Genomic DNA, 26,790 nt, shown 5'->3' on the forward strand with positions numbered 1-26,790 from the left:
GACAAATCATATATATATATATATATATATATATATATATATATATATATATATATATATATATATATATATATATATATATATATATATATATATATATATATCACATGAATAAAGCTTTACAGAGACAGAAATATTCGGTATAATTGACATCAAACCCATCTGTGAACCGTGCCCTGGCTGCAATCCAAGTTGACGTTATCCTTTATCAAATGTTGTGATTAGGCTATTCATTTATTTAAAAAAAAAAATAATATGGTCCCTTTAATGAATAACTCAAATCAGAGTGCATACAATTCCTTACCTTAAGAGATTAAATATCCTATGTCAAAGTTGAAACTACAATATTTTGTAATAAATAACTACAAATTAATCGATCCGATGCATAATCTTTCCATAATTAACTTAATAATAATAACTTTTACATGGTTTGTACTGTACGACAAAAGGGGTTTCCCGGAATAATTTGTGGTTAAATAAAGCATGGTCACCATCTTTGTTTCTTTGTCAGTCGTCTGCAAATAGTTATGAAAAAAATATTAGTGTGTTGAATGTATACACATAAAACTGCGACGTCACTAGTTAATGCGTATGCCATCCTCAGGATTTCTCTTGTAAATTTTAGTTTTTGCTACTGGTAAATGGAATTATTTGGTTGTATTTTTTTAGGCATATAGCTGAAGATATAAACTTTATATTTCAAATAAAAACTTAATAAATAGTTTTTGGCAGGAACCGCCATTATTGCAACTTTGACATAGCGCCTTTAATAAATCAACTGTTTGCCGTGTATATAGCATCCCACGACACATATACGGCTACCGTATATTTTGTCTCGGTTGTTAAAAATATTTATGAATGTAATCTATTAAATTTACCATATATTTATTTAATTGAAATGGAATATATTTAAAATTATTATCATTATTAATAACTGATTTTATTTGCTGCTGTTTTTGATAAGTTGTGTTAAGTCGTATTTTTTGCGAATCTGTAATTTACCAATACTAGAAATTGTTATTTGATCCGCTTTCCAGTTAAACAGAGTGTGGACCGGTTTATCTACTCCACGTCAGAAAACACAACATGGATGGTGGGATATTGGTAAGAATATGTGGTTAGATTTGTCCGGTTTTAATCGTTAGTTATTAAGCTTTTAAATTAATTTACAAATTATGAAACTACATATTCAACAATCTGTAATTGGTTTAAGACGAAAGAAGGCACTTGATTAGAAAACATGGTTTAGGTGATACCAACTAAGTTCAAGAATCAAGGAGTCGATTAGCCCGAGTACTCTTGACTGTAAGAGAGCTAGACGGACATTTGGACATAAATACGCTCTCATTACAGTCAGAGACCAAGCTATGTATTGTTTTGGCAATTTCCGACAACCAAAAAGTTGGCAAAGATTTCCGCTCTAATACCACAACAATCCTATGTTTGACGTCAAATACCTTTACATCGATCATTTTCGAGTTAACTGATTAAACAAAATCCACATATTAATCACTAATACACACACTACAGAAAGAAACCCGACAGCACCCACATTCAGCAAAGCTTCGGCAAACTCCGAACAGCAGAATTCTAAGTTCGCCGACCTATATCGTGACGTTGAGTCCCCCAGCCAGTTCGCCCCCACTTTGACCTGTTCGCCCCCAAGATGATTCGCCCCCAACTGTTTGCCTGTTCGCCCGTAAATATTTGTCAGTTCGCCCCCAAATATTTGTCAGTTCACCCCCAATTAGTTGTTACTTTTAAACAATTATTGTACTGTTTCTTTAGAGGATGTTAAAGTGTGTTCGTGTGTGTGTGTTGGAGGGGTTGTTGTCCTTCCACAATTTGGACTGATCATGAATCATGAGAATTGTAATACGGGGTTATATTTTTTTCAGATGTAATTAAACGTAGGGTGCTGAATAAGTGTAGACACCGGCATTTTTTCACAGATTCACAAACCACATCATCAACATTTTTTAAAACATCCATTCCTGCCAGATATGATCTGTTTTAAGAATCTTGAAAGAAATAAAACAATGGTTAATCAGCTACATAACCTTGATGCTGATTATGCATATTCGGCTAACACCTAAGAGGGCTTTGAACAGCAATTCGATATGGCCTCTTCTGGTGAGCATTATTCTAACTGAGGGATTATTGCGGGGGTTCTTTTGGCCACTAATTAGTAACCATGAACATCAAAAAAGATGATCATCTTCTAAAAACACTATGACTGATTACAGTTAACACGTGATAATGGCCATAAAAGCGCATACGACCAGCCTAGCCTGAGCTTGTTCTGAATGTGCACGTAAAACCCTCTGACCTGCCTAGCCTGGCATTCGTATTCAACACAGAACAAACACGTATGGATATATCAGAACAGAACTTTATTACACTCAGGCTGTTCCATGACCAATATAAAAATTTCATGACTTTCCAGGCCAGGAACATGACCCGAACTGACTGGGGGCGAACCGGTACCTTTGTAGGGGCGAACTGGTTATGCACGTGGGGGCGAACTGACATCCTATTTGGGGGCGAACTGGCTGGGGGGGGGGGCGAAATGTCTGGTACCCGCGTCACATGATCGCCCACTCAGCCATTCCGTCTACTAGGTGGAATCGCCCAGTGGGCGATCACGTGATCTACGTCATGAAATAGGTCACCGTGCTTTGTAATTCTTGCGACGGAGTGTCACGAAGCGTAGCTGAATGTGGGTGCTGTCGGATTTCTTTCTGTACTATGTGTAATAGTGATTAATATGTGGATTTTTTTTAATCAGTTAACTCGAAAATGATCGATGTAAAGGTATTTGACATCAAACATAGGATTGTTGTGGTATTAGAGCGGAAATCTTTGCCAACTGATTGGTTTTCGGGAATTGCCAAAAAAATACATAGCTTGGTATCTGACTGTAATGAGAGAGTATTTATGTCCAAATGTCCGTCTAGCTCTCTTACAGTCAGAGTACTCGGGCTAGGAGTCGATTGACAAACAATTGAAAATGCTAAAATGTAAACTTTTACTTTTAAAATTCATCACAATTGTAATACTGAATAAAAAGAAGAAAATATTATATCCAGCAGTATAAGTTCTAGTACTGTTAATAAAACAAAAACAAAACACCCAAGTATTTGACTTTTGAGAAACAATTTACTGAGGTCACAGGTTGAACTTTGTTTTGTTTTGTTTAACGACACCACTAGAGCACATTGATTTATTAATCACCAGCTATTGGATGTCAAACATTTGGTAATTTTGACATATAGTTTTAAAGTGGAAAACTGCTAATTGTTTTCATTAATGCTAGTAGCAAGGGATCTTTTATCTACCATCCCACAGACAGGATAGCACTTACTGCAGCCTTTAATATGCTAGCCGTGGTGCAATGGCTGGGAGGAGAAATAACCCACTGGGCTACATCCCGTCCCTGTGGTGATTTTGTACACAATAAATATAACATATCCAATGGTACTCTTTTTATGTGATACATTAGACAAAAGGTATTTTTTATATTTCTTTTACCTTTTAAAACTTAAGCTTAATATTTTGCCTTTGATTATGAAAAATAAAAACATATCAACCTGTAGCTTAAAGGGACATTCCTGAGTTTGCTGCTGCATTGTAAGATGTTTCCGACTAATAAAATATTTCTACGATTAAACTTGCATATTAAATATATTTTCTTGTTTAGAATATCAGTGTCTATATATTCAATGTGTTTTTGGTTGTCTTAATATTTGTAAGAAGCCCAAACTGGATTTTGTCTTCAAATAATTTCGTACGTACAAATTTTTTTTTTTGTGGGAAATAAAATGAAATTTAACCTAGTACAAATATTACAATGATCAGAAACATGTTTAATATACAGCCACTAATATTTTATGCAGAAAAATATATTTGATATGTAATTACAATTGTTAAAAAGTCTCTGTTAGTTGATAACATCTTAAAAATTGCAGCAATCTCAGGAATGACCCTTTAACTTAATGACTGCAATTACTGTCGTTGAGCTATAAATTGCCACTATGTCTGTAAAGCTCCCCAATGACTGCAAAATGTATACACCTGGTGTTCACTATGTGCCAGTGTATAACATTTTCAAATATACCAACATACAGCAAATTAACCTTTCAGTCATGTTTGTATGCTGCAGAAGTCATTTTAAAAAAAAAATCTTGCCATAGGCAGGCTCAAAATTACCATCTGTGGGCTTTTTCAATCAACAATTTATTTCCACAAAATATTGCTGTGGGCAACAAATTCTTAAGTATGAGCCCAGTTATATAAATGATGTATGTACGTGAGGCATTTAATTCCATATAATTCATGTGTGAACTAAACCAATTTTCCTTTACACTTCTTCAGGAACCGTCACTCTATTCAGTGAAGGCTATTGCTATCTTGGACAATGATGGAAACCGACTCGTTTCAAAGGTATGTTGCGGCTTGCATTTGCTAATGCAGAAGCAGGTAGACATATAGTGTGGGGGTGGGGGTGCTGACTGAGATTGAGGATGAAAAGCTGCCCCACAAAATTTTGGAAACTTAGATCTCATGAAATGCAATTTCCTTCAGTGCCCCTACTCTGCCGTGTCTATGTATAAATTTCTAAAATTAAAATGACTGTCCTGGGTTAGCCGGCATTGTAGCATGTTTATGACTCCTAGAGACTGCTTAACTTGTAAAAGTACATGTTACAGTTAATGTTTACAATGTTATTGTGTCTATACAGTTGTTTTCTATCCGAAACAGGATTTTGTCTTTCAGTAATTTTGATTGTACTAAAAAAAAAATGAAATGAAGTTTCAGCTGTCTGGTACTATAATCATTAGGATACTAACAGACTAATATTCTGACCAGGAAAATATATTCAGTGTTTTACTACACTTGTTTTATTTGTTAGAAAGTTTCTCTTGGTCGGCAACATCTTAAAGGGAGGATCAACTCAAATATGAGCCTGATGTATTGGGAAGATGCATACCTGGACAACCAACACATACTGACACTTTAAAAAATGAAAAACACGTAATTTTAGAGTTAATGAAAAAACCATGATTATTTCTGCTAACTGGGGGCAGCCGTTTCGTTTTTGTGACATTTGGTGGTATAGCTTGGGGCGAAGTGACGTTAGCTCCGTCCATAGCCTCTATGAACAGTGTAAACAAACGCTCTAATTTACGACAAGGTGCTTCACTTTCATCAACCTGACTTGTAAATCAACATAAATGACTTTATAGTATAATAAACTATTTAACGACATGGAGTTATAGTATTTTACTCTTTTTAAAAAAATCCAAACAAAAAAATGCATATTATTTGGCCTATTGGTAGGGTACGTTCGAGCAAAATAGACCACTCACGATACCCAAATAATAATTTTCTTTTTCTTTGGGACTACGTAATTGGTCACTTTTGTGATTTTAGATGGGGAAAGTCTACTTAATCAAAGGTTTTACAGAATTACTTACAGTAATGAAGCAGGACGGCTGATAATGTCCATTACAATTTGAGGGGTGTCATTGACTATGCATACCAGGCCAAATGCCTTAATTGTCCCCTCCTTTAACAGTGGCAGCACATTCCAGAAAGTCTTTTTATATGGTTCCAAGCATTCACACTGTTTTGTAGTTTCATTTGTGTGTCTTACACATTAACAAACTGACTTAATGTTACCATTTAAACAATGTAAATGTCTTAATAGTCACTCTAAGTCACTCAATCACCTATCCAGCCAGCCAGCTACCCTTCCGTCTCTCTCTCTCTCTCTCTCTCTCTCTCTCTCTCTCTCTCTCTCTCTCTCTCTCTCATGTATACCTTAGTGTCCAAATTATACTGTATGTTAGACACCAGCCAAATAGTCGTAGTTTAAAAATATACTAAGGTGTTGTTAAACAAAGGTTTTCTTTCTTTAATATGACAAATTAAATCCTTTTTACAGTGGCAGATACCTAGACATACAGTAATGCTTGCTTCACTCACTACAAATATTTTACAATTGTTATTTCAGTACTATGATGATACTTTTTCCACGGCTAAAGAACAGAAACAGTTTGAGAAGAACCTGTTTAACAAGACACACAGAGCTAACGGTAACAATGTTCTTCCATTCTGAATTTTTTCAATCAATTTTCTGCTTTTTAGTTTTATAAATTACAGTTAAAGAGTTATACTTTTACAATAATATTACTGAATTTATTCAGCACAAAATAATAGATGGTCCCAAAACAGTTTTGTAGGTAATTACAATTTTAACAAAGGATTATGTGGTATGGGAAATAACCCTTTAATTTTTATAGTTTTTTTTAAAAACAGATTCCTAAACATGAACCTATTGAAACTGGGTCATTTCTGTCCTGAAAAAACACATCTCCATCATAACCAGGGACTAATTTGCAAAATATATCCCAAAACATAGAATCTATTCAAATTGGGTCGGTTCTGTACTGAAAAACACATCTCCATCATAACCAGGGACTAATTTGCAAAACATATCTCAAAACATAGAATCTATTCAAATTGGGTCGGTTCTGTACTGAAAAACACATCTCCATCATAACCAGGGGTTACTTCACAAGGCTCTCTTATTCAACATTGCATCGTCTTTGCACTGCTACAAGAGTTTAGTCAATTGGGCCCCTGGAGCCAACTTCACAAAACATCGTAAGTTTACGTCTGCAACTAGCAGATATACCGGTCATACGTTTGCGTGTGTGTTTAGCATCTAGTTCACTCAGAAATACACCATCTTCCTCAGTGATTCAGATGGTGTATTTTAAGGACAAAATAAAATAAAATATTTGTACTTCTAACTGTCAGGGGTGGGAAATCTCCTCGGATCAGCTGTTTTCCTCTCATGGAACATTGCGTTTCCTCGCATTTTATTTTTTAATCGTCCTTTCCTCCAAAATGTGTCACATGGCACAGATTTTAACCTAGCATTTCAAGAATTTTCGGGATCCCCCTAGATTTCCTTTTTTTTTTTACAGTTCACCAATTCCCACCCCTGAACTGTATTTATTGTACGGTTTAATGGAAATAAGAATTGTGGTTTTGTTGTACATTTATGTTTATGTGCAAAACTAGACTTAAGATGTTTTGTCAAATAGTACCCTGGTTTTTATATACTGTAAATCAGTAAATGTTACAAACATAATACGTTGATAAATTTAACAAGGTCATACAAGCAGTAATATTTCATGATGCTAAATGTAAAGAGACGTACATGTAAAATAGATTATTCCAAAAAGCTGTTTGTGCGATTGTTTTGTCTGAAGACACAACAATGATTACATACTATTGATCAAACCAAAAGGATAGCAAACAGCAATAGTTAGTAACTGCGTAATGTCAAGATTCGTTAAAAAAACGTTATTTCAGCGGATCCTACAGCTAAAGGTTATTCGATTTTTAGTTTCTGATATTATGACCTCACTAAAGTTCTATGTCGCTAATATTTCACTTATTTGGATTTCGCTAAATTTTAAGATTAATTTTATGATTTACAGTATTACATTCATCAGTTCTATTGTTATGTTTTTCTTTGTAAGTTATTTTCATTTTTCTTTATTTCAGCTGACATCATTATGTTTGAGGGACTGACGTGTGTGTATAAAAGCAATGTTGATCTGTTTTTCTATGTTATTGGTTCGGCTCAAGAAAATGAAGTACGTATTCTGGTACAATAAACAACATTAATTAAAATATAACTGTTTGGCAAATCCAGTCTATTTTTGTTTGTTTGTTGTAGCTCAGAATTAAAAATTTAAATAAATAAAAATTATATAAGAATTGTTCGTCATTTAATTTTTTTTTATCAATGTATAACCGTCACAAATTAGATAAAATCACATAGCGTAGACTGTTATATATTGATAAATTCTGAAAAAGTTATGAACAATTCTTATAATTACAAACGGCACAACTTATTTAGTTAAAACTACACATAATTAATAAATCAGCTTCTAATGTTATTCCTATGATCTGCGTTATGTAATGATGTCCCATTTGCCGTAATGATGTCATATTCGGAGGTTTTTAGTTCAAAATCCTTCACTATGCTACGCAATTCAGGTCCAGCTCTGGCACTTGCCAAATTTGTCAGTTGTGAATTTTAAAAACAAATGGTGAATTTTATTTTAATTTTGCAAATAAATTTCATGTAATAAATGTTATTTTATTAGAAAATAACTTGGGTTTTTTGCAATTTTTATAGTTTAAAATGTTGATTTGGCAAAATTTTCTGATCACTCAGAGCTAGCTCTTCAATTTTATGCAGTTTGTGATAGTTGTACATCGATAAATTAAAAAAATTACAAACAGATTTTATATAATTACAAAGACGGGAGCTTGTACAGAGGAGAAGCATGTCTTAACCACTTATAAATTTCGCTAGCCACAGTTTAGCCCCTCACCCTCTTCTAAAATGTATGCACAAGCACCTGGACACACCATAGTTAGTTAAAATACACATAAATCAGCTTCTAGCGTCCTTTCCATGACCTGTTTTACGTAATGACGTACCAGTTGGCTTAATGACATAATTTTCTGAGGTTTATCAAAGAATAACATAAATGTTTTCTGTCGTCCAATCAGAATTGAGGAAATCGTATAAAAGCAGAAAGTTGGTAATGTAGCTTAAGCGTTAACACATTGTTTTTGTTGAGTGTTTTTTCCCACTTAGATTAATTAATGAAGATTATATGTTAGCATTTTTGCATCTTTCGTTTTGATATGTGTAGCAAATGTTTTTCTCTCTTTTTTTTTTTTAACTAAACAAAGTACAACAAAAATAAGACCTTAATAAACATTAGTAAATTAGTTCTTTGACAAGTATTCAAAATACTAAACAGAAGTTTGGCTCTGATGAATGCATTACTTTGTCAGTTATTTACATTTTTTTAAATTTCAGCTGACATCATTATGTTTGAGGAATTAATGTACAAGAATCAAACTTAAGAATTTGTCACCCACAGCAATTTTGAGCCTGCTTATGGCATTATTTAATAAAGTGACTTTTGCAGCAGATAAACATGACTGAAAAGTTATTTTGGTGCATGTAGACATATTTGAAAAATAAAATTTTGTTTATATACTGGCAAGTAATGTACACCAGGTGTATATACATTTTGCTATTGTTGAGGAGCTTTACCGACGGTAATGCTCACGACCTACAGCAATTTAATTTCGAGCCCTGGACGTGTCTGTATTAGAGTGATATTGACCTGCTTTTCTGTGTTATTGGTTGTGCTCCGTTTCTGGTTGTAATGTTTTTTGTTTGTTTCAGTTGTTACTGTCCAATGTGTTGAATGGCCTGTACGATGCTGTCAGTCAGATTCTGAGAAAAAACACAGAGAAACGAGCTCTTCTGGAAAACATGGATGCTGTGTTTTTAGCAGTTGATGAAATTTGTGATGGAGGGTGAGTTATAAACAGTTTTACCCCTTTCAGAAAAAACAATAAACTTGTGTAGAGCAGGTATCGTTTTGAATTTCAAAACCCTTACCATGCACAACTGCCTGTGCTGGGTCCTAACTCTAGGCTCTGCTAGACAACAAAGCATCCTCTTTACAAGTCTTTTAGCATTGCACTGCGAGATCGCAAAGTTGGGAGAGTTTAGTGAATTTGGCCCCTGAACTTTTGTAATGACTATTCTTACTAATGATCATTTAAACTGAAAGTAATATTATATATCACACCCTTCATATTGAATCTAGACGCACAAAGAAATGTGAGTATTTGTACATCCCTCTACAATTAAAGTCCAGGTGCATGTACAGAAAGTTTAGCAGGGCTGGTCTAGACGGTGACTAGAGTTTATAGTGGGGTCGAGTTGAACTCTCCCGGAATATATATTGAGAAAAAAGAAAATTTGCTTGAACAAGTAAGGGCTTCGACCCCCAAAAAACCCCTGCTCACACACCTGAAGTCCGTTGACTCCTGATCTACAGAGACCGGCCTCGGTGGCGTCATGGCAGGCCATCGGTCTACAGGCTGGTAGGTACTGGGTTCGGATCCCAGTCGAGGCATGGGGTTTTTAATCCAGATACCAACTCCAAACCCTGAGTGAGTGCTCCGCAAGGCTCAATGGGTAGGTGTAAACCACTTGCACCGACCAGTGATCCATAACTGGTTCAACAAAGGCCATGGTTTGTGCTATCCTGCCTGTGGGAAGCACAAATAAAAGATCCCTTGCTGCTAATCGGAAGAGTAGTCCATGTAGTGGCGACAGCGGGTTTCCTCTCAAAATCTGTGTGGTCCGTAACCATATGTCTGACGCCATATAACCGTAAATAAAATGTATTGAGTGCGTCGTTAAATAAAACATTTCTTTCTTTGATCTACAGAATGCTTTTTTAAAGTTTGTTTTTAACCTTTTCAGTATTGTAACAGTGTATGTAACAAATGAAAATATTATTAGTCCCCTACCAGTCCAACCTGAGGGAACAATAGCTTTCATCTCTGTACTTCTGTCTGTCTATCCGTCCGTCTGTCCCACATGTAGTTTTTCAGATGTTTTTTGTTTTGTTAGAATGCCTTGAGATATTGTTCAGAAATTTTGTGTATAGCTTTGTACTGATATAGATCAAGTTTGACTTTCATGGTGATTTACCATTGTTTGACGCAGTTATGGCCCTTGAACTTAGTAGATATGAAAGTTAGTTTTCCGGCCTTGTGTTTTCCCAGAAGGCCTTGAGATATTCAGGGCTTCTAGATTATGGTAGCCCCACTCCCATGGCTATTGGTATTCAATACTAGGTTAGTAAATATTTACTATTGCCATGCCCGACGACTAGTGCCCCAAAAAAGGAGATAAAATGTTGCAGTTACGTCTATTTTGTAAATATGAATATCCTAATCCCACCCCTACCCCCAGTGTTAGTGTTTTTAAGCTCTATTTCCCTCTTTAGGTGACATATCTGATTATTATTATTTAGTAAAATTGTATTAACTTAAAAGTAAAGTAGGGCTAGTGAATTTTAAATCGTGGCTAGTAAATTTTTAAAATCACTGATCCCATGGCTAGTGGATTTTATAAAAATTCTAGAAGCCCTGGATATTGAGCTGAAGTTATGTGGATAGCTTTATCATGTACTGTTACAGATAAACTTTCATGGTGATTTACCCACTTTTCACAGAGTTATGGCCCTTGAATTTAGGAGATATGAAAAGTTGGTGACCCCGGGTACCGGGGACATGTATAATTGCTTTAACGGTACTTTCACAATACTTGTTAATTTTCTTTCTGTTTTTTTCCAGTATTGTGTTGGAAGCTGATCCATCAGCGGTTGTCCAGAAAGTGGCCATTAAAACTGATGACATTTCCCTCGGAGAGCAGTCTGTAACTCAGGTACCCAGCTCTAACAGTCTCTGTGTTTTACTACATATTCTACACATAACATTAAAACTGATGACATTTCCCTCGGGGAGCAGTCTGTAACTCAGGTACCCAGCTCTAACAGTCTCTGTGTTTTACTACATATTCTTCACATAACATTAAAACTGATGACATTTCCCTCGGGGAGCAGTCTGTAACTCAGGTACCCAGCTCTAACAGTCTCTGTGTTTTACTACATATTCTACACATAACATTAAAACTGATGACATTTCCCTCGGGGAGCAGTCTGTAACTCAGGTACCCAGCTCTAACAGTCTCTGTGTTTTACTACATATTCTACACATAACATTAAAACTGATGACATTTCCCTCGTGGAGCAGTCTGTAACTCAGGTACCCAGCTCTAACAGTCTCTGTGTTTTACTACATATTCTTCACATAACATTAAAACTGATGACATTTCCCTCGGGGAGCAGTCTGTAACTCAGGTACCCAGCTCTAACAGTCTCTGTGTTTTACTACATATTCTACACATAACATTAAAACTGATGACATTTCCCTCGGGGAGCAGTCTGTAACTCAGGTACCCAGCTCAAACAGTCTGTGTTTTACTACATATTCTACACATAACATTAAAACTGATGACATTTCCCTCGGGGAGCAGTCTGTAACTCAGGTACCCAGCTCAAACAGTTTCTGTGTTTTACTACATATTCTACACATAACATTAAAACTGATGACATTTCCCTCGGGGAGCAGTCTGTAACTCAGGTACCCAGCTCAAACAGTCTGTGTTTTACTACATATTCTACACATAACATTAAAACTGATGACATTTCCCTCGGGGAGCAGTCTGTAACTCAGGTACCCAGCTCAAACAGTCTGTGTTTTACTATATATTCTACACATAACATTAAAACTGATGACATTTCCCTCGGGGAGCAGTCTGTAACTCAGGTACCCAGCTCTAACAGTCTGTGTTTTACTACATATTCTACACATAACATTAAAACTGATGACATTTCCCTCGGGGAGCAGTCTGTAACTCAGGTACCCAGCTCTAACAGTCTGTGTTTTACTACATATTCTACACATAACATTAAAACTGATGACATTTCCCTCGGGGAGCAGTCTGTAACTCAGGTACCCAGCTCTAACAGTCTCTGTGTTTTACTACATATTCTACACATAACATTAAAACTGATGACATTTCCCTCGGGGAGCAGTCTGTAACTCAGGTACCCAGCTCTAACAGTCTGTGTTTTACTACATATTCTACACATAACATTAAAACTGATGACATTTCCCTCGGGGAGCAGTCTGTAACTCAGGTACCCAGCTCTAACAGTCTGTGTTTTACTACATATTCTACACATAACATTAAAACTGATGACATTTCCCTCGGGGAGCTGTCTGTAACTCAGGTACCCAGCTCAAACAGTCTCTGTGTTTTACTACATATTCTACACATAACATTAAAACTGATGACATTTCCCTCGGGGAGCAGTCTGTAACTCAGGTACCCAGCTCCAACAGTCTGTGTTTTACTACATATTCTACACATAACATTAAAACTGATGACATTTCCCTCGGGGAGCAGTCTGTAACTCAGGTACCCAGCTCTAACAGTCTCTGTGTTTTACTACATATTCTACACATAACATTAAAACTGATGACATTTCCCTCGGGGAGCAGTCTGTAACTCAGGTACCCAGCTCTAACAGTCTGTGTTTTACTACATATTCTACACATAACATTAAAACTGATGACATTTCCCTCGGGGAGCAGTCTGTAACTCAGGTACCCAGCTCTAACAGTCTGTGTTTTACTACATATTCTACACATAACATTAAAACTGATGACATTTCCCTCGGGGAGCTGTCTGTAACTCAGGTACCCAGCTCTAACAGTCTGTGTTTTACTACATATTCTACACATAACATTAAAACTGATGACATTTCCCTCGGGGAGCAGTCTGTAACTCGGGTACCCAGCTCTAACAGTCTCTGTGTTTTACTACATATTCTACACATAACATTAAAACTGATGACATTTCCCTCGGGGAGCAGTCTGTAACTCAGGTACCCAGCTCTAACAGTCTGTGTTTTACTACATATTCTACACATAACATTAAAACTGATGACATTTCCCTCGGGGAGCAGTCTGTAACTCAGGTACCCAGCTCTAACAGTCTCTGTGTTTTACTACATATTCTACACATAACATTAAAACTGATGACATTTCCCTCGGGGAGCAGTCTGTAACTCAGGTACCCAGCTCTAACAGTCTGTGTTTTACTACATATTCTACACATAACATTAAAACTGATGACATTTCCCTCGGGGAGCTGTCTGTAACTCAGGTACCCAGCTCAAACAGTCTGTGTTTTACTACATATTCTACACATAACATTAAAACTGATGACATTTCCCTCGGGGAGCAGTCTGTAACTCAGGTACCCAGCTCTAACAGTCTCTGTGTTTTACTACATATTCTACACATAACATTAAAACTGATGACATTTCCCTCGGGGAGCAGTCTGTAACTCATGTACCCAGCTCTAACAGTCTCTGTGTTTTACTACATATTCTACACATAACATTAAAACTGATGACATTTCCCTCGGGGAGCAGTCTGTAACTCAGGTACCCAGCTCTAACAGTCTCTGTGTTTTACTACATATTCTACACATAACATTAAAACTGATGACATTTCCCTCGGGGAGCAGTCTGTAACTCAGGTACCCAGCTCTAACAGTCTCTGTGTTTTACTACATATTCTACACATAACATTAAAACTGATGACATTTCCCTCGGGGAGCAGTCTGTAACTCAGGTACCCAGCTCTAACAGTCTGTGTTTTACTACATATTCTACACATAACATTAAAACTGATGACATTTCCCTCGGGGAGCAGTCTGTAACTCAGGTACCCAGCTCTAACAGTCTGTGTTTTACTACATATTCTACACATAACATTAAAACTGATGACATTTCCCTCGGGGAGCAGTCTGTAACTCAGGTACCCAGCTCTAACAGTCTCTGTGTTTTACTACATATTCTACACATAACATTAAAACTGATGACATTTCCCTCGGGGAGCAGTCTGTAACTCAGGTACCCAGCTCTAACAGTCTCTGTGTTTTACTACATATTCTACACATAACATTAAAACTGATGACATTTCCCTCGGGGAGCAGTCTGTAACTCAGGTACCCAGCTCTAACAGTCTCTGTGTTTTACTACATATTCTACACATAACATTAAAACTGATGACATTTCCCTCGGGGAGCAGTCTGTAACTCAGGTACCCAGCTCTAACAGTCTGTGTTTTACTACATATTCTACACATAACATTAAAACTGATGACATTTCCCTCGGGGAGCAGTCTGTAACTCAGGTACCCAGCTCTAACAGTCTGTGTTTTACTACATATTCTACACATAACATTAAAACTGATGACATTTCCCTCGGGGAGCAGTCTGTAACTCAGGTACCCAGCTCTAACAGTCTGTGTTTTACTACATATTCTACACATAACATTAAAACTGATGACATTTCCCTCGGGGAGCAGTCTGTAACTCAGGTACCCAGCTCAAACAGTCTGTGTTTTACTACATATTCTACACATAACATTAAAACTGATGACATTTCCCTCGGGGAGCAGTCTGTAACTCAGGTACCCAGCTCTAACAGTCTGTGTTTTACTACATATTCTACACATAACATTAAAACTGATGACATTTCCCTCGGGGAGCAGTCTGTAACTCAGGTACCCAGCTCTAACAGTCTCTGTGTTTTACTACATATTCTACACATAACATTAAAACTGATGACATTTCCCTCGGGGAGCAGTCTGTAACTCAGGTACCCAGCTCTAACAGTCTGTGTTTTACTACATATTCTACACATAACATTAAAACTGATGACATTTCCCTCGGGGAGCAGTCTGTAACTCAGGTACCCAGCTCTAACAGTCTCTGTGTTTTACTACATATTCTACACATAATTAAAACTGATGACATTTCCCTCGGGGAGCAGTCTGTAACTCAGGTACCCAGCTCTAACAGTCTCTGTGTTTTACTACATATTCTACACATAACATTAAAACTGATGACATTTCCCTCGGGGAGCAGTCTGTAACTCAGGTACCCAGCTCAAACAGTCTCTGTGTTTTACTACATATTCTACACATAACATTAAAACTGATGACATTTCCCTCGGGGAGCAGTCTGTAACTCAGGTACCCAGCTCTAACAGTCTCTGTGTTTTACTACATATTCTTCACATAACATTAAAACTGATGACATTTCCCTCGGGGAGCAGTCTGTAACTCAGGTACCCAGCTCTAACAGTCTCTGTGTTTTACTACATATTCTACACATAACATTAAAACTGATGACATTTCCCTCGGGGAGCAGTCTGTAACTCAGGTACCCAGCTCTAACAGTCTGTGTTTTACTACATATTCTACACATAACATTAAAACTGATGACATTTCCCTCGGGGAGCAGTCTGTAACTCAGGTACCCAGCTCTAACAGTCTGTGTTTTACTACATATTCTACACATAACATTAAAACTGATGACATTTCCCTCGGGGAGCAGTCTGTAACTCAGGTACCCAGCTCTAACAGTCTCTGTGTTTTACTACATATTCTACACATAACATTAAAACTGATGACATTTCCCTCGGGGAGCAGTCTGTAACTCAGGTACCCAGCTCAAACAGTCTGTGTTTTACTACATATTCTACACATAACATTAAAACTGATGACATTTCCCTCGGGGAGCAGTCTGTAACTCAGGTACCCAGCTCAAACAGTCTGTGTTTTACTACATATTCTTCACATAACATTAAAACTGATGACATTTCCCTCGGGGAGCAGTCTGTAACTCAGGTACCCAGCTCTAACAGTCTCTGTGTTTTACTACATATTCTACACGTAACATTAAAACTGATGACATTTCCCTCGGGGAGCAGTCTGTAACTCAGGTACCCAGCTCTAACAGTCTCTGTGTTTTACTACATATTCTTCACATAACATTAAAACTGATGACATTTCCCTCGGGGAGCAGTCTGTAACTCAGGTACCCAGCTCAAATAGTCCCCCCCCCCCCCCCCCCAGCTTTTAACATTTATAATTTCTTTTTTTTTCTTTTCATTTAGCAATAGGTTACCCCTCTTTTCTTTTTTATTCATGTTTAGTTGACGAAATTTGCCTCATTAAGGAGTAAGATATATATATTTTAGTGTTTCATTTTTGTTATGCTACAACTGTTGGCGTTGTTTGTTAATTAAATTGTTATACATACAAAATAATGAAGTTGTGCAAAGTACCGGTACGGCTACATCCCATATCCAAAAATATATGGTAAAATATTTAACATGTACCTTATATATTAAATGTTAAAAAAATTACATTAAAAAACCCATCTTGGCCATAAAATATACATGTATATTCATAATATCGTACCAGAAAAATCAAAAAGTATTTTTTATTTAGAATTTCTGTTAATGATTATTTAATAATGTTTGTAGCAAATAACTCGGAAAATTGAGGTAAGTTGTCCAGTTTTCAGGTAGTTGGTTAGTTTGGCGATCTGTTTATGAGTTGATTGGTGTCAAACTATTTAGGTTCGTGGGTTGGAATGCATTTAAACAGGATACATTTATATGTAGGTTTCTTCTTTTTCACCCATTGTTTAAATTGGTAAAGATTAATCAACTTTTTGATGTGAGCATCTTGGTGTCAGCATTCTGATGTCAACATCTAGGTGTCAGAATTCTGATGTCAACATCTTGGTGTTAGCATTCTGATATCAACATCTTGGTGTCAACATCTTGGTGTTAGCATTCTGATGTCAACATCTTGGTGTCAGCATTCTGATGTCAACATCTTGGTGTCCACCTCCTCATCCCAGTCCTTGACTTGTTTAAGTTCAACCAATATCAGCATTTTGTAGAGAATTAGTGTTTTCTTTTTCTCAGTGACTTCCTATTGTGTTTATTTGTAAATCCTGTAGATGGTGGTGGGTATGGAATAATGAGCATCACATCTGTTCCATTAGATGGGAAAGGATGCCATGTTTATATAAGAATTGTTTCTAATTTTTTAGGAATTTATCGATGTATAAAAGTCACAAATGGTATAAAATCGCGTAGCAGGTTCTTCATTGTTTTGGGTGTTTTTTTTAACAGAATAAAAACAAATAAAACACATATTGTAATTTTTTTTTTTTTTATAACATGAATATCTCATCCAGTTTCCCTTATTTTTTTAATCGAGAAAACAGGTCACTTCCTTGTTCTATTTTTAAAACGATCACCGAACTGGGTCATTGGGCTTCTCGCCCATCCAGCTAAAAATAGTTCCAATCGATCTTGGTCTTCCGTGATGACATATTTTTATGAGGTTTATGGAAGGATAACGCTTGTTTTTTTAGTGACGTCAACCAATCAGAATACAGTAAATCGTATAAATTTGGAAAGTTTGTAATTATATAATATTATATATGGATTCATTGTATGTCATTTAATTTTTTCCATCGTGGCAACAGATTTTTGAAGCTTATCTTAGCGCTACGATATCATAAAACTGTTGTAGGCTATGACATCACTATGAGTTGTATAACACATACCATAACCTAGGATGGTTTTATTATATCGTAGTGCTAAGATAGCTTAAAAAATATGGTCCCTGGGTTGTATTTCATCTATGTGGGCTGTCTGTTGGTTAGTGTTTGGTTAGAGATTTACAAGTCTCATTGAGGTGTAAAACTCATCCTGGTTTGAAATGTATACAATAATGTTTGTGTGTCATTCATTCATATTTAGTTATTTTTGGGCTTATATCCAATTACGGTTCAGGCGTGTTGTTGTGGGCACACACTGGTGCTAGGGGCCGTATGTAGCCCAGTGGCCCGTCGGTGGGCCTATTGGGCTATATTTCATTTCAGACAGTGCACCATGACTAGTATATCAAATGCTGTTGTGTTCATATATCAACGGCCGTGGTATGTGCTATCCTGTCTGGTGGATGGTGCATATAAAAGATCCCTTGCTACTAATGGAAAAATGTAGAATGTTTTCTCTCTAATATTTAAGGTTTAAATTACCAAATATTTGATATCCAATAGCCAATGATTAATAAATCAACGTGCTGTAGTGGTGTGGTTAAATACCACCACCCCCCAAAAAAACAAAAAAAACACTGGTGCTATTTGGGTTGCTCTCCTGGACAGTGGGTTAGTGAAATTGTAACTCACCAGCTTTGTAAATATAATTCACATAACCTAACAATCAATTACCTAGGCAAAGATTGTGTGAACCAACTTAAAGGCCCATGCTTATAAAACTAAGAGAGTCCATACTCAGTCTCTGATGATGTCACACGCATACAATTGCCATGTTGACATCTCAGACTCTATAGGAAGGAAGAAAATGTTTTATTTAATGACACACAGAAGAGGAAACCTGCTGTTGCTACTAAATGGGCTACTCTTTTTGATTAGCAGCAAGGGATCTTTTATATGCACTATCCCACTGATGGGGATCGATCCTAGACCAACCGCGCATGAAGCAAATGCTTTACAACTATGCTACGTCCTGCTCCCAGACTCTATAAAGTCTCGAGTCTAGACTCTAAATGTTTTATAAGCACCAGGTCTGGTTACCTAAGATTTTGAAATATTGTTCCCTGAATTATGCTAATGATTGGTTTTTTTGTTTTTGTTTTTTTCTTGCAGGTTCTTCAGTCTGCAAAGGAACAAATCAAGTGGTCCCTACTAAAATGAGAGATTTCATTGTCACTTCTTCATTGGAATTGGAATCCGATCTCACTGCAACTCTGCCTTCGTCTTCAGAGCTATAATAAGTGTTGATACGGGAGAGATAGTTGACCCCCCTCTCAATATGAAAAAACTACCATTTCTGTTTTTGTCTTGTTGTAGAAGACACTACCGGTATATATTATCATTATGCCCCAATTTGTTTTTAAATCTTCCACCCTCCCACACATACATACACATTATTTTAAGCTGGGTATAGATACAGGGGTAAGATTTTTCAGCTTTTTGGCATAAAATAAAATTTATGAAGTAGATTTGATTTGTAGAAAAATTAACTTTGATATGATAAGCATGTTTTTAGTTTGGAGATTTTAATGTTTTTTTTTTAAATTTTAGAATCCTTTACAATTGTAAAATCTTACACATTTTGGCTCAGAACCCTCTCCTGCTCAAGTAAATTAATTTTTTTGGTATCAGTTACTACAAACTTCACTCTCCAGTCCTTACCCACCCACCCTCGGTAAAATTCCTGCACACACCTCTCGTACTATCTAATTTATGTTTTGATTGGTCGAGTGAAAGGCCGTCTAGATGTGCTGTATGACATTGCCTTTTGTTAGATCTACTCATGAAGACATGAAGATGGAACCTGCCAGTAAGATCGGATTTCACGTAGATGGGTTTACATTCATCATGGACTCCTGTTTATTTATCATCACCATTGGAAATACGTGTACTGGTTACCATGGAGACTTTTAGTTCAAACCGTATTTATTCTGCAATCAAAGACAGCGGTTTGGGATTGGCTGACAGTCTGATGCCTGCTGTATTGATGCCTGTCTGGAGACATTTAGACCAGCATTTGTAAAAACCATAGGATTGGTGCATGTACTGTATGGCATTATGTCTGAAACTGAATGCAGGAAAGACATGTAAAGGGAGTGGACACACACACATTCTTATGGTTTTATATATATATATATATATATATATATATATATGTGTGTGTGTGTGTTATGTAGAAACGGTTTGTAACCTGGTCCTCTTACACATATATATATATATATGTGTGTGTGTGTGTGTGTTATGTAGAGGACCAGGTTATAAAACTTGTAGAGTCTAGACTTAAAGACTCTTATTAAAGTCCAGGGCCCCGTTCCACGAAGCGATCTTAGTCCTAAGATCACCTTAAGTGCATAGCTGCCTTATGCACTAAGGTGATCTTAGTGCTAAGATCGCTTCGTGGAACGGGGCCCAGGTCTTCTAGATTATGGTAGCCCCATTCCCATGGCTAGTGATATTCAATGTTGGGCTAGTAAATAACTACTATTGCCATGCCCAATGGCTAGTAAAAGAAAGTTGTCAAATGCTGCATTTAAGTATATTTTGTAAATATAAATATCCTGACCCCACCCCCCATCCCCCATCCCCCAATCTTAGTGTTTTTGAGCTCTATCTCCCTCTTTTGGTGACATAATTAGTATTAGTAAAATTGTATTAACTTAAGTAAAGTAGGGCTAGTGAATTTTTAATCATGGCTAGTACATTTTTAAAATCACTGATCCCATGGCTAGTGGATTTTATAAAACATTCAAGAAGCCCTGGAGTCTGAGATTTTATAAAACATTCAAGAAGCCCTGGAGTCTGAGATTTTATAAAACATTCAAGAAGCCCTGGAGTCTGAGATTTTATAAAACATTCAAGAAGCCCTGGAGTCTGAGATTTTATAAAACATTCAAGAAGCCCTGGAGTCTGAGATTTTATAAAACATTCAAGAAGCCCTGGAGTCTGAGATTTTATAAAACATTCAAGAAGCCCTGGAGTCTGAGATTTTATAAAACATTCAAGAAGCCCTGGAGTCTGAGATTTTATAAAACATTCAAGAAGCCCTGAAGTCTGAGAGCCCTGGAGTCTGAGATTTTATAAAACATTCAAGAAGCCCTGGAGTCTGAGATTTTATAAAACATTCAAGAAGCCCTGGAGTCTGAGATTTTATAAAACATTCAAGAAGCCCTGGAGTCTGAGATTTTATAAAACATTCAAGAAGCCCTGGAGTCTGAGATTTTATAAAACATTCAAGAAGCCCTGAAGTCTGAGATTTTATAAAACATTCAAGAAGCCATGAAGTCTGAGATTTTATAAAACATTCAAGAAGCCCTGGAGTCTGAGATTTTTTAAAACATTCAAGAAGCCATGAAGTCTGAGATTTTATAAAACATTCAAGAAGCCCTGGAGTCTGAGATTTTATAAAACATTCAAGAAGCCCTGGAGTCTGAGATTTTATAAAACATTCAAGAAGCCCTGTAATACATTTGGATAAAGTTGTAGCAGTCTTGTGATGTTGAAATGGGGTGGGGGTGGGGGGTGGAATACCCTTTAAAATAAACTATAAATCGTCTTCACAACTGTTACTACTGAGAGGTATGTGATTAAAAAATAAATAAATGAAAGATAAATTTTGTGGTACACCAGAAACAGCAGGATTACCAGAAACACTTGGCATGTGTGGGAATGGATAATCTAAACAATAAAATAGAAGTAATGTCTAAGTTCAGTGATAAGAAACTGCTCTAACAGTAAACAATAGGCGTAGTGTTTATAAACTAGGGTCAGTCACTTTAATGTCCTGGCAATGCCATTTGTATGCGTGTGACGTCATTAGATGTTTGAGTCTAAACTCTTATAAGAACGGCCTTCGTGTTTTACTGATGTGAATTAAGATGTTGAATGTTTTTAACTCTTTGACCTCATTTGTGATGAGTCGTCTCTCATAACACGATTTGAAAAATGTCTGTACAATTGAGTTTTCAAATAATTAAAACAAATACAATGTGGTTTTTTGGTGTTTTCATGTTAGTCTGTTTTTGGTTTCTGTTTGTGGGGGTGGGAGGATGTGGTCAGAGGATGTCCGTGGGGGTTGGAGGATGTGGTCAGTGGATGATTGTGGGGGCTGGAGGATGTGGTCAGTGGATGATTGTGGGGGCGGGAGGATGTGGTCAGTGGATGATTGTGGGGGTTGGAGGATGTGGTCAGTGGGTGATTGTGGGGGTTGGAGGATGTGGTCAGTGGATGATTGTGGGGGCGGGAGGATGTGGTCAGTGGGATGATTGTGGGGGCGGGAGGATGTGGTCAGTGGATGATTGTGGGGGTTGGAGGATGTGGTCAGTGGGGGCGGGAGGATGTGGTCAGTGGATGATTGTGGGGGCGGGAGGATGTGGTCAGTGGATGATTGTGGGGGCGGGAGGATGTGGCCAGTGGATGATTGTGGGGGCGAGAGGATGTGGTCAGTGGGTGATTTTGAGGGCGGGAGGATGTGGTCAGTGGATGACCGTGGGGGTAGGAGGATGTGGTCAGTGGATGACCGTGGGGGTAGGAGGATGTGGTCAGTGGATGATTGTGGGGGTAGGAGGATGTGGTCAGTGGATGACCGTGGGGGTAGGAGGATGTGGTCAGTGGATGATTGTGGGGGCGGGAGGATGTGGTCAGTGGATGACCGTGGGGGTAGGAGGATGTGGTCAGTGGATGACCGTGGGGGCGAGAGGATGTGGTCAGTGGATGATTGTGGGGGCGGGAGGATGTGGTCAGTGGATGTCCGTGGGGGTGGGAGGATGTGGTCAGTGGATGATTGTGGGGGCGGGAGGATGTGGTCAGTGGATGATTGTGGGGGCGAGAGGATGTGGTCCTTGGATGTCCGTGGGGGTGGGAGGATGTGGTCAGTGGATGATTGTGGGGGCGGGAGGATGTGGTCAGTGGATGATTGTGGGGGCAGTGGATGGATGTCCGTGGGGGTGGGAGGATGTGGTCATTGGATGTCCGTGGGGGTGGGAGGATGTGGTCAGTGGATGACCGTGGGGGTAGGAGGATTTGGTCAGTGGATGACCGTGGGGGTGGGAGGATGTGGTCAGTGGATGACCGTGGGGGTAGGAGGATGTGGTCAGTGGATGACCGTGGGGGTAGGAGGATGTGGTCAGTGGATGACCGTGGGGGTAGGAGGATGTGGTCAGTGGATGACCGTGGGGGTAGGAGGATGTGGTCAGTGGATGACCGTGGGGGTAGGAGGATGTGGTCAGTGGATGATTGTGGGGGCGGGAGGATGTGGTCAGTGGATGACCGTGGGGGTAGGAGGAGGATTGTGTGGTCAGTGGATGACCGTGGGGGTAGGAGGATGTGGTCAGTGGATGACCGTGGGGGTAGGAGGATGTCAGTGGATGACCGTGGGGGTAGGAGGATGTCAGTGGATGACCGTGGGGGTAGGAGGATGTGGTCAGTGGATGACCGTGGGGGTAGGAGGATGTGGTCAGTGGATGATTGTGGGGGCGGGAGGATGTGGTCTGTGGGGGTAGTAGGATGTGGTCCTTGGATGTCCGTGGTGGTGGGAGGATGTGGCCATTGGAAGTCTGTGGTGGTGGGAGGATGTGGTCAGTGGATGTCTGTGGTGATGGGAGGATGTGGTCAGTGGATGTCTGTGGTTATGGGAGGATGTGGTCAGTAGATGTCTGTGGGGGTGGGAGGATGTGGTCATTGGAAGTCTGGGGGTGGGGGGGGGGGGTGGGAGGATGTGGGCAGTTCATGACCATGGGGATGTGGTCAGTTGATGACTGGGGGTCAGGGTTAGAGGTTTCACAACTTCGGCCAGAGATGGTTTGTAGGTCGACATAGCTCGTTTAGTACTTTCAAAGCATTTGGTTTGGTTTTATTTTGTGTGTGTTTTTTTAAAACCTTTTTTCAAATGTTTCTGTTGTTATTGGGGGTGGGAGTTGGGACACAAATCACTCCTTCCTGCAGTACAGTACTGTTTGAACTGCTTGGGCATAGGGTCGAGACGTAGCCCTGTGGTAAAGCGCTCGCTTGATGCGCGGTCGGTTTGTGATCGATCCCCGTCAGTGTGCCCATTGGGCTGTATCTCGCTCCAGCCAGTGTACCACGACTGTTACATCAAAGGCCGTGGTATGTGCTATCCTGTCTATGGGATGGTGTATATAAAATATCTCATGCTGTTGATCGAAAAGTAGCGCATGAAGTGGCGCCAGCGAATTTGCTCCCTCAATATCTGTATGGTCCTTAACAATATGCCCGACGCTATATAACCGTAGATAAAATGTGTTGAGTGCGTTGTTAAATAAACCATTTTCTTCCTTCTTTACTTTGGCATAGGCTGGAGGGTACAAACACACATACACACAGACACATTCATACACGCACACCCTACTGAGGTTAAAACTGTTTGAACTACAATATTAGCTGTCCTGAGAAAATGTAGACAGAAGGGTTCATTAGGTTCATATTGGAACCCACTCGGATCCAGACCACGCCACACACATGACTTGTTTGGGCTAACATCGCACAGACAGGATAGCACATACCACTGCCTTTGATATACCAGTCGTGGTGCACTGGCTTGTCGGGGACTAACTTGCACAGCCATTATTACATCGGTATAGACATTTGCCACCTTCAATTAAAACTGTAGGTTAAAATAGAAACGGATTCGAAACTGTAGGCTAAGTAAATCCAATACGTTTATTGCAATAACTGCTGTCTTGTTTGGCTTCACATTTTTCCACTTACAATTTTGAATCTGTTGTTATTTTAAGCATATTTGACCTATGTGCCTACACATTTTACTGAAGGTGGCAAATATCCATGTAGTAATGGATGTGAAATATGGTTACAGTTCCCATACGTTGTACATAATTCCATATCCAGTAGGATTCCGCCCATGGTTTAAAAATGTGTCCACACTCCACGTGTCCACGTTTTAATATGCTTCAAACAACTCGTAAGATAACTCGTATCCAGTGTCGGATCCAAAAAATCCATTTAGGTGGGTGCCAATGACGTGGCCGAAGGCTATTAAAGAGACATTCCTGAGTTTGCTGCTACTTTTAAGATGTTATCGACTAACCGAGACTTTTTAACGATTGTAATTACATATCAAATATATTTTTCTGCATAAAATATTAAGTGGCTTTATATTAAACGTGTTTCTGATCGTTCTAATATTTTTACTAGGTTAAATTTCATTTTATTTCCTAAAATATATTTTTTCGTACGTACGAAATTATTTGAAGACAAAATCCAGTTTGGGCTTCTTATAAAAATTAAGACGACCACAAACACACTGAATATACAGACACTGATATTCTAAAGAAGAAAATATATTTAATATGTAAGTTTAATCGTAGAAATATTTTATTAGTCGGAAACATCTTACAATGCAGCAAACTCGGGAATGTCCCTTTAATGTTCCCGAAGGGATTCCTCAGATTCTCCAACGAAAAAGGTAAGCCACGACTGGTAACTACGGTATATGGTATTCGATATATATTTGAACAAATTTAGGTATTTTGCTGAGAAAGATAAAAAGAAGGACTTGCTATATATATATTTTTTTTTTGGGTGACTATATTAGTGTCGAATTTAAAAGTGGCGGTAAAAAAGGTCTTAAAGCAAGTAGGCAAATAGTTCAGTTAAGTGTCTTGATGGGGGAAATCATGTGACCTTGATTCAAAACAATTATCGGCGAGTCGAGGTCAAACCATGCCGTGAGGTATTTTGTAATCTTGTCTGCACATTTTCTTTATCACCCCTCCTAATATCCGATGTATTTTTCGTGCAGGGGTATCGTTAAACATCTAATCAAATCTAACCACGTTTGACGAATTCGGGAATGAATGCTATTTGTGTATGGCCGGGATCTACCTTAGTTGGTATAGCGCTCACCTGAGGAGCTTGCGTCGTAGGATCGAATGACATCAGTGGACCCATTCTCTGATTAAGAAAACAATCTTCCCCTTATCCCGACCAGTGCACCACGACTGACATATCAAAGGCTGAGGTATGTGCTGTCTTGTCTATGGGAAAGTGCATATAAAAGATATTTTGTTATTAATGGAGAAATGAAACTCAGAATTACCAAATGTTTGATATTCAATATCCGATGATTAATAAATCAACGTACTCTATTGGTGACGCTAAACAAAACAAAATTTAACGTTTTACCAAAGGGAAAATTATTCACCTATATTATTTTAAGGAGTGCTTATGTGTACGTATAGCTGTGGGGCTTTTGTTCTTCTCTCTCTCCCTCCCCCCCCCCTCTCTCTTTCTTTTTGTCTCGCTCCTTTGAGGAAGAAAAGTGTATGTCTGTCTGCGTACGTATGCGCGTCTGTTTCTATGTGTGCGCGTGCATGCGTTCGTGTGTAAGTATCAAGATTAAAAAACAAATAACCAAACTAAATGAAATACATCAAACTTTATTATAAATTATGTTACACAAAATTATTACAACAGTGCCGTAGGCGTTTCGGTTCATCCGTTCCTATATCATACTGACATCTCGCCACCACGTACATACAACAGTCAAGTTTTCATCCGATGGTGCTACTGACCATAGTCGTCACAGTTAAAATGCTAAACATGGATTTAGCCGGGGCCCCAAGAGGTTCAGACTCCCATTTTGGGGGGTCAAGTCGTTATTTTTGCCTTTGTACGGTGTTTTGTTAATCTATGGCAATCGAACTACCTTACTTTAATGTTACGCTCTCCCTCTCCCCCCTCCCCCTGAAAATCCTTAGCCCAGGTTCCCTTATTTTATGATGAAGTCGTTAATTTTGTCTTTGCTAATCTAATTTCTCGTTCCAACCAGTGCACCACCA

General features: G+C 38.3%; 2 protein-coding genes across 3 annotated transcripts; both read left to right on the forward strand.

Annotated features, from left to right (window-relative positions):
- Window positions 1–1,015: 1,015 nt before the first annotated feature.
- Window positions 1,016–19,275, forward strand: LOC121385330 (coatomer subunit zeta-1-like). Of its 2 annotated transcripts, XM_041515968.1 has the most exons (8): window positions 1,016–1,104; window positions 4,375–4,443; window positions 6,017–6,098; window positions 7,582–7,673; window positions 9,293–9,426; window positions 11,266–11,356; window positions 16,884–16,904; window positions 19,091–19,275. In XM_041515968.1, exons 1-8 carry the CDS (start codon window positions 1,087–1,089, stop codon window positions 19,136–19,138), a joined length of 555 nt encoding a protein of 184 aa, XP_041371902.1. In that variant the 5' UTR covers window positions 1,016–1,086; the 3' UTR covers window positions 19,139–19,275. The 2 variants fall into 2 exon arrangements, with proteins under 2 accessions (XP_041371902.1, XP_041371903.1); XM_041515969.1 differs by lacking the exon at window positions 16,884–16,904.
- A 2,761-nt stretch (window positions 19,276–22,036) lies between these two features.
- Window positions 22,037–22,978, forward strand: LOC121385145 (WAG22 antigen-like). The gene has a single exon (XM_041515683.1). The coding sequence runs from the start codon at window positions 22,037–22,039 to the stop codon at window positions 22,976–22,978; it is 942 nt and encodes a 313-aa protein (XP_041371617.1).
- The last annotated feature ends 3,812 nt before the right edge of the window (window positions 22,979–26,790 follow it).

The sequence above is a fragment of the Gigantopelta aegis genome, chromosome 11, assembly GCF_016097555.1.
Source record: "Gigantopelta aegis isolate Gae_Host chromosome 11, Gae_host_genome, whole genome shotgun sequence".
NCBI classification, from domain to species: Eukaryota; Metazoa; Mollusca; class Gastropoda; order Neomphalida; family Peltospiridae; genus Gigantopelta; species Gigantopelta aegis.

Excerpts from the sequence above, each read along its gene's own strand:
- LOC121385330 (XM_041515968.1), top strand. Across the intron at positions 4,444-6,016 it reads GAAACCGACTCGTTTCAAAG|TACTATGATGATACTTTTTC; the intron begins GTATGTTGCGGC and ends TTGTTATTTCAG. Across the intron at positions 7,674-9,292 it reads GTTCGGCTCAAGAAAATGAA|TTGTTACTGTCCAATGTGTT; the intron begins GTACGTATTCTG and ends TGTTTGTTTCAG.
- LOC121385145 (XM_041515683.1), top strand. The coding sequence starts at position 22,037 with ATGTCCGTGGGGGTTGGAGGATGTGGTCAGTGGATGATTGTGGGGGCT.